A 12399-nucleotide genomic window follows, 5' to 3' on the forward strand; every position below is an offset into this window, starting at 1 on the left:
CTGAGACGGCATGCTGAAATGAAAGCCATGTCTGATAGTAAAATATACCCTAAAACCATGCCAAGGAACATTCCTTCTAATTGTTTCAGTGACTTGCGTATCACTGATATTTGCAAGGAGAGTTTTAATAGTTTCTCTCTTAAAGCACAGACATAATTAGCCTGAGCACATCTGCATTGTTCTCATGTGGAGTTTATGACCGCTGTGAGCTAGAAGGAGTTTTCCCCAACAGCTTCAAAGTAGTGGGCCCCAAACTATTGTTAATGCTTTCAAAACATCAATATGAGAGAGGCTTCTCAGTAGAAAATAATGGTATTGACAATGTGTGCATCCTTTTGTTGTGCAGGGTCGTGGTAAGCTGGGCTCCATCTTTGTGTGGGCATCCGGTAACGGTGGCCGGGAGAAAGACAGCTGCAACTGTGACGGCTACACCAACAGCATCTACACGCTCTCAATCAGCAGCAGTACACAGTACGGCAATGTACCATGGTACAGCGAGGCCTGCTCCTCCACCCTCGCCACCACCTATAGCAGCGGCGGAGTCAATGAGAAACAGATTGTGAGTCCATGCTGCATCAGGCCCCTGGTTGCACTAAATAGTAATGCATACCTCTCTGACCCACACTCTGTCTTTTGATTTTACTCTTGAGTATACTTTAATATACAAAGAATGTGATGCCAACACAAGTCACTTCACCGTCTAGTCTTAACGTTAACGATTGTTATGACTATACTGTCAGGTCATAATAAATTGAGCACCATATTTGTAATGTAAATGTTTTAAAAAGAAATGGGGTGGCTAATTCCTGATGTCTTTAATGCCTGTGCCTTGTAGAAAATGCATTGGACTGTGGGGTCAAGATGATAAAATGTGCACTATGGGCCAATGTTTAAAGCCAGTTTGTAATATGGCAATTGTTAAAAGTGGAGCATGGCATGGTAGATTACAATAAGAAAAGCATGTGATGTGGCCTTCGGTGAAAGATAGATGTTTTTGCCCTAGGGATCTGTATTGTGTTTCATAATGCAGTATACACTGCCAAAGCACTTTTTCAGATCTTCAAACCTTGTCTTTGGTGTGCAGACTGAAGCTTTGTACTCTAAGTTTCATATGAGACACTGCAGTAACCTCATACTGTAATCGTACCGGTTCTGCCCTGTCATTCTTTTGTGCTTGGTTTCCTTTTCTTTGGGAGTTTTATTCTGAGTGTTTTTCCTCATAATGCTAAATGACTCAGAATGATGTTTTTGAACAAACATTGCTGCAAAGATTCTTGAATTTCAAAATTCATTTTTTTCGTAGACTTTAGCTTGACATGGGCCTGTGTTTTCATGTAGTGACACACAATCTTCCTTTTCCTCCTGATCTTTAAATGCCCCCATTTTGAAAGAAGGAGAGCAAATGGCCATGTATTCACCATCTGAGATGTCATTCAGCTGCTAAGCAATTTTTAGCACTTAGCCTCAATCCGAGCTGCACAGTCGAAGTCAGTGCACCTCCCAGGATGCCTCTCTGTCATGAACCACAGTCTTTCTCGCAGTCTTATTTTTTCACTGTCTGACAATAATGTCTTATCCCTTTGTCCTTACACCTGTCACTTCAGACCTAAGGGCTAATTAAGTTGCCTCTAGCCTTGAATGTATAAACATGCATCAGATTCCAGACTATGCAACTCAAGCTTCATCTAGATGCAGCCAAAGCAGCACAGCCACTCTTAATGCTACAGTTTTTTATTTGATCCTACAAACCTTTGATCCTACAAACCGATTGATTATAAAATAATGTCTTGAATGTTTTCTCCTACCCAAAGATCACTACAGACCTGAGACAGAAATGTACAGACTCTCACACAGGCACCTCAGCTTCAGCTCCTCTAGCAGCAGGCATCATAGCCCTTACCCTGGAAGCCAAGTAAGTGAGACCAAACCCAGTTAATTACTGCTGGATTCATGACCATTTCATTATACATCATCAAACTCTTATCAGCTTTGACAGGAATAATATTTTTCCAGGAGGTCCCTAGAGTAGAGGTATTCATTGCTATAATTACACTATAGTAGTGGATTTTATACACAAGTTTTTTTTAATGGTGTTTATATTGCGGTTGTGCAGAGCTGCTACATATCACACTGGCCTTTGTGGAGATATCCATTCATATAGCATTCATGCTCTTTTCTGCCTTCCGTTCCAGTGTAGCATTATTTCTATAACATGTTTATCCAGTTCTCTTAAGTGACGCTGGATAGTGGGATTATAAATCCTTACTCTTCTACAACAGTACCAAGTGTGTTTAAAGGATGTATAGTAGAAGCCTGTTGTGAAGAAGAGTCCTGGGATAATCACAGGACAGTCTTTTGGATTGCAGCAGCAGTTATTGGGTACAAATGTATAGTACCCAGAAAGCACTTTTGTGAAGTGGCTTTGAATAAAAAAGGAGATCACAGTTACAGATACACTATCCTACAATGTGACTGCTGGTGTCTCAAAGATTAATTACTAAGGCTTTTTTATTTTTTATTTTTTTAACTTGGGGGGGGGGGGAGTGCCTTTTTATAATTTAATGGAGTTTAAATAGGCCTTTGTTGTCTGCTTTGATTTGTTGGATAATTCTAAACATTAAATTTTAAGAACATACTTACCAATACAACTGCAAAATGTTCCTAACTCCTGAAGTCATATCTTTGTGCTTTGTATAACAAATGTGGCAGCAAGAATTGAGGGTAGTTTCGGCTTCTGGTAGAATACTCTGAACCATCCGGGTTCACTGGTATTATGGCATAATTATGACTGCTAGTAATTACAAGCGTTCCCCAAAGTTTTGTTCACAAAATACCAAACACAGCTTTAAATAATAAAAAAATCAAAAAGCCTGTTACTTAACACAATTCAGTTCAAGACTGTTTTTCTTATAGATGAGTTGTCTTGACCCTAATGGGTGATTTTATTAATTTTTTTGTTTGTTTTTATCTTAACAGTAAAAACCTGACATGGAGGGACATGCAGCACCTGGTTGTGAGGACTTCTAACCCAGCTCACCTGATCACTAATGACTGGAAGACCAATGGCGTGGGGCGTTTAGGTACTGACACGTACTTGTCCTTTTTTTATTGTCCGACGTCTTCTCATTTATTCTTTTGTTGAACTCTGCAACCAAGTGTGTTGTGTTGCCAATCAATAAAGCAGTGTTCATTATACCAATCAAGAGTGCATTTCAATTCCTCGCCTGTCTCATAATGTCACTGAATACTTGGGTCCTTATTAAACTGGACTGCCAGGAATTGCCAGGTTGCTGTCAGCAATATTGATCTGTCTCTCTCCCTCTGTCTGTCTCTCTCTCTCTCTTTCTTCCCTCTCACTCGCTCCATCTTTTACTTTATTTCTGGCTCTCTTCTTCTGTCACAACATTGTTGTCCATCTGTCTTTACCTGTCTATCATTTTACATATGTACTTCTCTCTCGCTGTCTAATTCAGTGAGCCACTCATATGGCTATGGCCTGCTGGATGCTGCAGCCCTCATTGCCTTGGCCAAGAATTGGACCAATGTAGGCCCTCAGCAGAAGTGTGTCATCTCTATGGTGTCTGAGCCCAGGTAAGTCTTGCATTCAAAGCACATACTGGGACTGAACCAAAAAGGTTTCTAATTCTGTTTGCCAAATTAATTGAGCATCTTTGTTCTACATTAAAATCAAGAAACATTGAACACCATTTAAAATTATTATGACAAGATTGTGAACCATAATTGAATTGAAAGAATTAAATCTGTTATTCCACTAGAGGGCAACAGAGAGAAATCAACTCAATCACAAATTGTTATATGTTAATTCTTCGTTAGCGAGCTAAAAATGTTAAGCTGTAACCATGTCTCTTTCTAAAATGGGGGTTTGGGGAGGTAGAATTTTAATCAATTATAACTGCAGTGTTTTGTTCTGGGTGGCGGGGGTTCAGGGGGTTCATGTTGGAGTAGGAAGTGTAATTTGACTCGTTATCTAAAATGAGTTTGACACTCCTGTTTTAGCCTGTAATCTGTACTAACAGGCTTCACTTGTGGTGCCCTACAAGACCTGTTTGGGATCCTTTCATCTCTGCCTTTGGGATTTCTCCTGAAAAGCCAGATTTAATTGTATTGACAAGTGATGTGTTACCAAACCTCCCATACGGTCTCATTTGAAGTTTACGTGAGCGTAGACTGTACAGCTCTGCAGGGTTTGATGTTCTGTCATGAGGCTCACCTGTGATGCATGTCTAAAGAAAATAATCACTTGCAGATGAGCTTGTATACAACACTTGTGTCTCTGCTGAAAATCACTCACTCCTTCAAACGGCGCCCTCCTTTATGTGCACTATCCCTCTCGAGAGCTCCTGCTCTTTTCATTTCAGTCTCCACCTCAGTTCCTTCAAATTATAGAAAAGATCAGAGGGCCTTGGAACGAAGCCCATTTAAGCATGCTGGTTAGTACAGTCACAGAGTTGCATCTGGTCTAGTTGAACTTAGCGATTATTCTACATCTCTGCAATGATCCCCTCTTTCAACATCAAATTCAGGCTGCAACTACTGAGCTGTTTTTGCCCTGCATCTGTGTGCAGGAATTTTAGCCCTGTCTGCCATGTCATGGAAGATTGGCAGGGTCAGTTGCTTATATGTAAAGCCCTGGCCCTTTCATGAATAGTACTTGTACTGTTCTGAGCTACTTACAGGATATGCTATGGAGTATAAGGATCCTGGTAACAGGCTTACAGTGGCACAAACATGCTCTCTAGCTTGGAGAGCTTATCATGGTCTTAAACTTTGTGGTGTCTCTTGCGCTAGGGTTTCACATACTTGTGACGTCCTTGTGTTATGTTATTGTGTAAGCCACAGTGGCCCAGTCCTGATTCTTGTGGGTTCTTTTTGTTCTTCAGCAAAGCATGTGGTGGATGTGGAAAAAAATACTTGGCGTTGTTTTAAGGCTCTGGAAAATATCAGTTGGAGGTCGAGTGAGTCAAAGTTAAGATTTCCTCCTGATAACTGAAGTGATTTACAGTTACACACAGATTGCTCGTCAGCCTTGGTATTTTGTGTTCCACAAGTGAAAGCATAATGGCTGAAAATGTGTCTTTGCCTTGCAGAGAATATATAGTTCATTGTAGGCTGCATGAATCAAGTGTTATTTTGCTATAGACCGTGACGTAAATGCAGAACTTGTTAGCAGTAGTAACAAACACACACACACACTGTTCAAGTAAGCTCTTCCATAGATGCAGTACTGATGTGGTGATGTATTCTTTTTTTCAGAATATATGCATGGATTTTGAGATAAAAAATTGTTTTTAACCTTTCTCCTCTTGGGAGGCCAGCAAAGGAAAGGCTTAGATGTAACTGCGATAAGCACAGAATCAGTAAATTCGGGCAGAAACAAAAAATATTATAGTTAGGCTTTGGAGTGCTTGTGTGCATCAGTGTTTGTCTTAATTCCTGTTTGAATCACATCACTGATTATAGTCTAATTGAAAGTGGATTATGGCATTGCTTTGTGAAATTAGCATTGTTTTTATTTTATTAGCATGCCTAAGTATAATTATGGAAAGGACAGTCACAGTGACTGTCAGCATCCAGCAGGTTCACCGCTGCTGAGGAATAATTACAAAAGGCACTCATGCATAGGTTGTGCTTTGGTTTTTTTTTTCAGGAACATTGGGAGCCACCTTGTGATCACAAAGAGTGTAGACGCATGTTCAGGCAAGCCCAACTTTGTAAGTTCTCTCGAACATGTCCAAGCCCAGCTCACATTGTCCTACAATCGTCGTGGAAACCTGGCAATCTATTTGATCAGCCCACAGGGCACACGCTCGACTTTGCTCACCCAAAGGTGAGAGCTTATAAACTACTTTGCTTGCCTTTTATTTTATATGTATATTGTTTTGATCATCCTTCATCTTGGCAGACCCACAATTGTGTCGGTCGTAATTGTCTCCTTCACTCTAGTTAAAGACTAACATTTTCTGTCTTTGTTTTCCAGACCTCATGATTATTCCTCAGAAGGCTTCAATGACTGGGCCTTTATGACCACCCACTCATGGGATGAAGACCCTCGGGGCGAGTGGACTCTGGAAATTGAGAATGTAGCTGGAACCAGTGACTACGGTAACTCCACATTTAATATCCTCTCCCTCAAGGTTCTTTATTTTATACAGTCATTAATGCATGCAGAAAACAGTGCAGATGTTTTAGCTGAAACGTGTCTTACTTCTGGAGTTCCAGTAAACTGCTCCATGTTTTTTCCCAAAAGAAAGGACTGTTGGACTGTATTAGTTCACCCTTTTTTTTTTTTTTTTTGGTCAAGGTGAAAAGAATGGATTGCTACTTTGTTTGGTATCCTAGAGATTTTTTTTTAATAAGGAGAATAGGCTATAGCAACAATTAACAGATCCTTGGTTAGCAGACTGTTCGATAAATGACACTTCCAAACAGGGTTTTCTGTTGACAGAGGATGTGAATTGTCGTATTGCATTCCATCACGATCTTTGAAAATCTCTTACTAGGCTTGTAACAGTTTTAATGCCTATTGATCTAACTCGATTAAAGCTTTTTCCATTAACTTGATAGCTGTCTGAAGGAAGTTTCTACACTGAAAGTGCTGTCTAGGCTAGGGCAATTAAGGCCAGCAGTTAATCTTGCTGTGAGAAATTAGCATCCCAGTGCTGTAGACTTCACAGGAAATTAGGAGTGTCTTTTCCTGCATCCTCCTCTTTATTCTTGTCAACTTGTGTCTGCTTTAGGAGTGGTCGGCTCTACTTGTTTTCCTTCTCTGTATCCTGTTGTAAATCTTATTAATTAAATTTGCCAATGTGTAAATCATAGGTTTAAGACTCCCTCTTGCCCGTTCACCTACTATTAGGCTGTCCAGCCAATGATTCTGCATTCTTACATTGTTCAACTGGTGTGTTTTGCTTGACTAGCAATAGTGTGAATAATTTAGCTGCATTGATTGTATTAGCCTGATTTAGCAAGCTGTTGGCTTTTAACAGTCTACATTTACCGATTGTAATGGTGCCGAGTTAAAGTGAGTGGAATAAATCAACTTGACGTTAACAGTCTTTCTTAAATACAGATTTTTAACGACTCCTGTTAAGTAGTACAATCTACCACAGTGCTGCATATTCATCTTTAGCTGTTGTACAACTTGTACAGTTAACTGCTGAAAAATTCAATAGTAAGAATTAGTATGGTGGACAGAACATAGTGCATACTACACACTATTTTCTCTTTTTTTAATGTAAAACTTTGTTGTCTCTCAGGCACTCTGACTCAGTTCATGCTGGTGCTATATGGCACTGCCTCTGCATCTGCTGACTTATCTATGGCAAACTCCATCTCACTTCTGGAAGATGGCTGTAAAACCTATGACCTCAGTCAGAATTGCACAGGTAAGAGCTCCACTGCTGTGGTGAGGGTGCCCCCTGCAGCCCAGCACATTTACATACATTGCACAGAGCCTATTGTTTTGAACTGCAGGACCATGAATTCATGAAATGTATTTAAAACAATTTTAGATTTACTAAATATTTACATGCTTTAATTAAACCTATAAACCATATTTTCTACCCAGCACTCTGCATTCAAATGCAGTTATTCAAACTAATTTTTCAGTCAAAATACATCATATTAATTTTTACATTTTCTCTAAGGTTTTTTTTTAAGTGGCTAGCTAATACACATTTAAGTGGTTTCTAATGTGTTGCTGGTTACAGGTGCTCTGTGGCTAAACCTTTGTGCGAGTCTCTTTCTATTCCGCTTGTGTGGGTTTTTACAAAGCAGAGAAAATTTGTCAGTTTTCAGGAACAGACAGTCCCCATTCATGCTGTCATAAGGAGAGTAGCTATACCTGAGCATAATTACCTGCCCATTGGCAAATGTGATTTATTTGCCGTTTTATAATTCTCTCCAAATGTCTAGAGCTGTTATTGCTACAAGACTTACAACCAAGTACTAAGCTATTTCTAACATTATTTATTATTTGCAGAATTAAATACTTGTCTTGTAAGGTATGCAAAGATATAGATCCTTTGCCATTTTCCATATGTAACCTGACAGTGCTTTGCTGCATTTCTTAGGAAAAAATATGGAAATCATCTGGTCATTCTATTTAGTAGGGAGTTAATAAGTGTTTCGCATCTGAATCCAGTGTCAGAGTGTACAAAATTACTGTTTCTGTACTACTTGTGTTCAGCATAATTAGCATAAGCTGTTTTCCTTCTCTGTGCAACTATAATCGCATTTATTAATTTATTTAATTTTTTACATACAGAGTGCAACCCTGGGTTCTACATGTACAAGCACGGTTGTGTGCGTGAGTGCCCTGCAGGCTTCACGTCAGCCTCCGTATCTGAGCTTTCCTCCTATAATGAAATGGACGCTGTACTCCATCCGACCTGCAAGCCCTGCCATGTGCTCTGCCTTACCTGCAGTGGCACAGGGCCAAGAGACTGCCTTTCATGTCCACCCCACAGCCACCTGGACCAACTCAGTGGCATGTGTCAGCACCAAAACCAGATTCAGCGTGAATCCCCTGATGCTATTTTCCTATCCCATGGCATTGCCTCTTCTGGTATCCTGAATCTACAGCTTTCGTCCAGTCTGCCTGCTACTGTGGCAGTGCTCTGCTGTGCCTTTATTGCAGCCGCTTTTGTAGTTGTGTTTGGCCTGCTCCAGTTCCGCTCCTATAGTCTCAGTAAAATGTACAGTTCTGAAGCCAGTGTGGGCTCCATAATGCGTTCCAGCTTCGGCCTGGGCATGTCACGCAATGGCATCATTTCCTACAAAGGTATCCCAAGCGTGTGGAATGAAGACGGGTGCAACTCGGAGTCAGAGAACGATGAGTTTGATATCCACAATGAGAGAACTGCTTTCATCAAAACACAAAGTGCTCTTTAACCCCCCCCCCCCCCCAACACACACACACACACACAATTTTACTCTGTCCTCTCCTCAATGTTCTTTCATTTTCTTTCTGAATTTATGGTCTTTGGGCTTGTTTCCCTTTTCTTTCTTTGGGTTTGATCTTGCTGTTTATTTATTCTCTATTTTCCCCTTTGTGGTGAGCTGTAATGTCAGGGCCACTCTGAACACACATTTTCTTGCTCACCTGGTGTCAGTGCCTCTAAAAGAAAACCTCCGTGGCTGAGGTGCTGGATAGTGAGACATTTGATTGTCCCAGGCGTGCCAGCAGAACTCTCCAAAAACACAATAAACACAATGATTGTCATTTAGTCTCTTACTCTTCTTTTCAGTCCCACTACATGTTGCTGAATGAGATCTAAGAAAGAAATTCTATTATAGTATGTATCAGAAGTGTCTAATCTGAATCTTAATCCCAAATGAATCATGTAAATCTTATTCTTATGTGGTGGGGCCTTTTAAAGGACAGTGGATTTTTTTTTTTTTTTTTTTTAAATGTTCTCTTTGTTGTTATTCAGGCTAGCATGGACACACGGATTCATGACGCAGACCCCAATCATAGTTCTTCTACACAGACCTTCATATGCTGAGTTTTTCTTTTTCTTGAAGGCAGTTGACACTGCTGAACCTCATGCTCTATTCTTGACTTCCTGGAGTTTATTTTGCAGTACTGTTCTGAAATGAGCTCCATTTGAGGCCTTGAGAGAAACTCTAGCAGGGCAAAGAAACCTGAAACCAATGAACAAACCCTGAGAAGAGATAAGGCAGTTTAACTTCCTTCCGATGTTCGTTTCACTTGTATTTATATTGTATGTGGGCATGGTGAGTTCTGTTCTGTAAGCGAGTGACTTTTTGCGAATGAAACTACAAGGGCTCAAGCCAACACTTCAGTGCAGCTATTGTGCGAGGCAGGGAAGTGGATTAGATCATTCTACATTAATCTGGTTGGAGAAATTATTAAATCGAACATCAGGTTACTTCAATTTGTCTTGAATGATGTGGCTACTTGAACCCATAACTAATTATGGTTTTGAACAGACATTGTTGGCAGGGTTTTAAGGTTTGTTTTGTTTTTAATAAACAGAAATTGCCTGAGAATGTGTGGAAGACCGTTGGGTCATGGATGGATCTTTGAGATTTCACACCTGTTTTCTTATTTAATTTTTGTAGCATTAATAGTAGATGCCATTCTTACCATCAGTCTTTTCAAATGTCTTCTAGTAACAACATGCTGACTAAGCGTGTAGTTTGGGTAGGTTTAAATCCTGCTTCTTCCACAAGTCTGCAGTAGATGATTGTACCACATTCAATAATATCTGAATTCGATATTAAGGCTACATAGTTTTTTAAATACACTTCACATTTTAGGCTTTAGCATATTAAATGGTCATCACTTCAAAAGCATTATCATCCCATACCTGAATAATTAGTTTGTCACTTTTATATTTTTTCCCTCTGGGGTATAATGTCTGTAGTAAGTATAGCGCAATTGTTGAGAGCAATAGGATGTTCTTAAAGTTCTTATATACCCAATAAAATATCTCTCTCTTTTTTTTCTTTTTTCTTTTTTTTTTTTGGGCAAATATTCTGTTAGGTAATATGACCTTCCACACTTTTAAATCATCATTAACTAAATCCTGCCTTGGAGATAATTTACTGAAAGATTAATATCGTTTACTTTCTTTTCTCGGTATTTCGTTACATTACCTCCAGATTTGTCATTTGATTTCTTTCACGTTTTCCAAAGTTAATGTAAATGACATATGTATATATATTTTTACATTTTTTGTTTGTTTTCCTTTATATTTAATTCATCCTTTTCCTTTGCTTTGCATTAGTCTGTTCTGTCCAACTTAAATGAACAAATATACACAGAGCATTTATAGGAATCAGAATGTCAGAGTTCAACAAAAAAGGACCAGTATGCATTTAAGAAACACTAATTTACATTCAATATTTTAAGTGTTGGGGGGGGGGATTTACACACATCTAGAGCCATGTCTGTAAAAGGACTTGACATGACATAAAGTGACTTAAGATTTGTTTAGAATTATGTAATGGGATATAATGAAGTGCTGTATCAGAGATAGAGTTGGCTTCTTTGGCCATTATTAATAGAGATAAGATTTTATGGACCTCCTGCCTTCCTGATTTGATGGACATTGTGTATGCACACTAGCAAGTGACGGCTTTTTCTTATTTTTTCTCTCTCTCTCTTTTTTTTTTTTTAAAGACCATTCACAAAAGATTACGCCTGGTGACATTCATTTATGTAAATTGGTTATAAAATGCTGAAATGCCAAAAATGATTCCCCAGATTCGCCTATTCTTTATTGTGTATCTGCATTTTGTTTTTATGTTGTACAAAAAACAATTGATCCATTGAACATTAAAATGCTTTTCTAATGAAGGTCATATGATATACATGTATGTATATGTATTGCACAGTTGTCTGAACCTTAAAATAATTTATCCTCAATAACTACAAACAGTAATGTTGGCAGTCTCCACAGGTGACAAATCTGAAGTGACCTCAGCAACCTGTTGCTTGCTAGTGTGATGTTTAATATTATTACCCTAGTGTAGCAATGGTGAACTCGAATGGATGTATCATCTTAGGATGAAGTCAGAAATTAAACTAACAACTTGATGTATTCTTATGGAGGTTTTCTTTTTAAACAGAAGCATTTAGCACCCACAGAGTCCTGCAGGATTATTGGGTTTTGCAGTAGGCATGACCAAAGACCAGGAGCCTGAAATGTGCACGCAACAAAAGACCATAAAACTGCAGGATAAGACTCACTTGATAGGGAATATTTTCATTTTAGATTTTAGGATAGGTGTGATCTTGCCATGTTTCACATATTTCAGAGTCAGTAGTGTCTCTCACACAACCAAACACTTTTTACTACCAGGCACTTCTCCTTAGCCCAGCTTGAATTGTCAGAAATTCTTATTGTTGAAAGACTTTAGTATATATCTGAGACCGAACAACTACATTAATATAAAATAAGACCTATTTTTGTGCATTGTCTTATTCATGTAATTTAAAGATTTTTGCCTTTTTATCATTATTTTTTTCTCCTTTTTATTTAATTGATGTCAATATATGAATTATAGATTTATGAAAAATAAAGATCTATGCAAAGTTATGAATTTGTCTCTGGTTTTCCTTAGCCACATTTTGGTCATATATTTTCAAAAAGACCTTGTTCACTTTTATTTATTATAATACATCCTGGAGTAGTGGAAACTCAACAATAATTTAGTTTCTGTATTTGCAGCTATACAACCTCCCAATGACAAAAGATGATTAGTCTTGTCTTCTTTCCACCATACACTTATTTAACTGCACAAATTGTGTTTTATGCCTGTGTATCCAATACTCATGTACAACACACTAAAACATAATTTTCTGCATAATCCCTTCACTTTTTTCTCAGTGTGTTTACAGTCTGTCTC

The 12399-nt window shown here is 38.7% G+C and overlaps 1 protein-coding gene across 6 annotated transcripts in view; it reads left to right on the plus strand.

Annotated features, from left to right (window-relative positions):
* Positions 1–12089, plus strand: part of furina (furin (paired basic amino acid cleaving enzyme) a) — a 67820-nt gene extending 55731 nt beyond the window's left edge. For all 6 annotated transcript variants that reach the window (XM_027162521.2, XM_027162515.2, XM_027162502.2 and 3 more), the window contains 8 exons: positions 347–559; positions 1812–1912; positions 2977–3080; positions 3474–3591; positions 5669–5848; positions 5999–6123; positions 7278–7406; positions 8288–12089. In XM_027162521.2, the coding sequence (XP_027018322.1) occupies positions 347–559; positions 1812–1912; positions 2977–3080; positions 3474–3591; positions 5669–5848; positions 5999–6123; positions 7278–7406; positions 8288–8913 (1596 nt within the window). In that variant the 3' untranslated portion in view covers positions 8914–12089. The remainder of the gene's footprint in view (positions 1–346; positions 560–1811; positions 1913–2976; positions 3081–3473; positions 3592–5668; positions 5849–5998; positions 6124–7277; positions 7407–8287) is intronic.
* Positions 12090–12399: the final 310 nt, after the last annotated feature.

The sequence above is a fragment of the Tachysurus fulvidraco genome, chromosome 2, assembly GCF_022655615.1.
Source record: "Tachysurus fulvidraco isolate hzauxx_2018 chromosome 2, HZAU_PFXX_2.0, whole genome shotgun sequence".
NCBI lineage: Eukaryota > Metazoa > Chordata > Actinopteri > Siluriformes > Bagridae > Tachysurus > Tachysurus fulvidraco.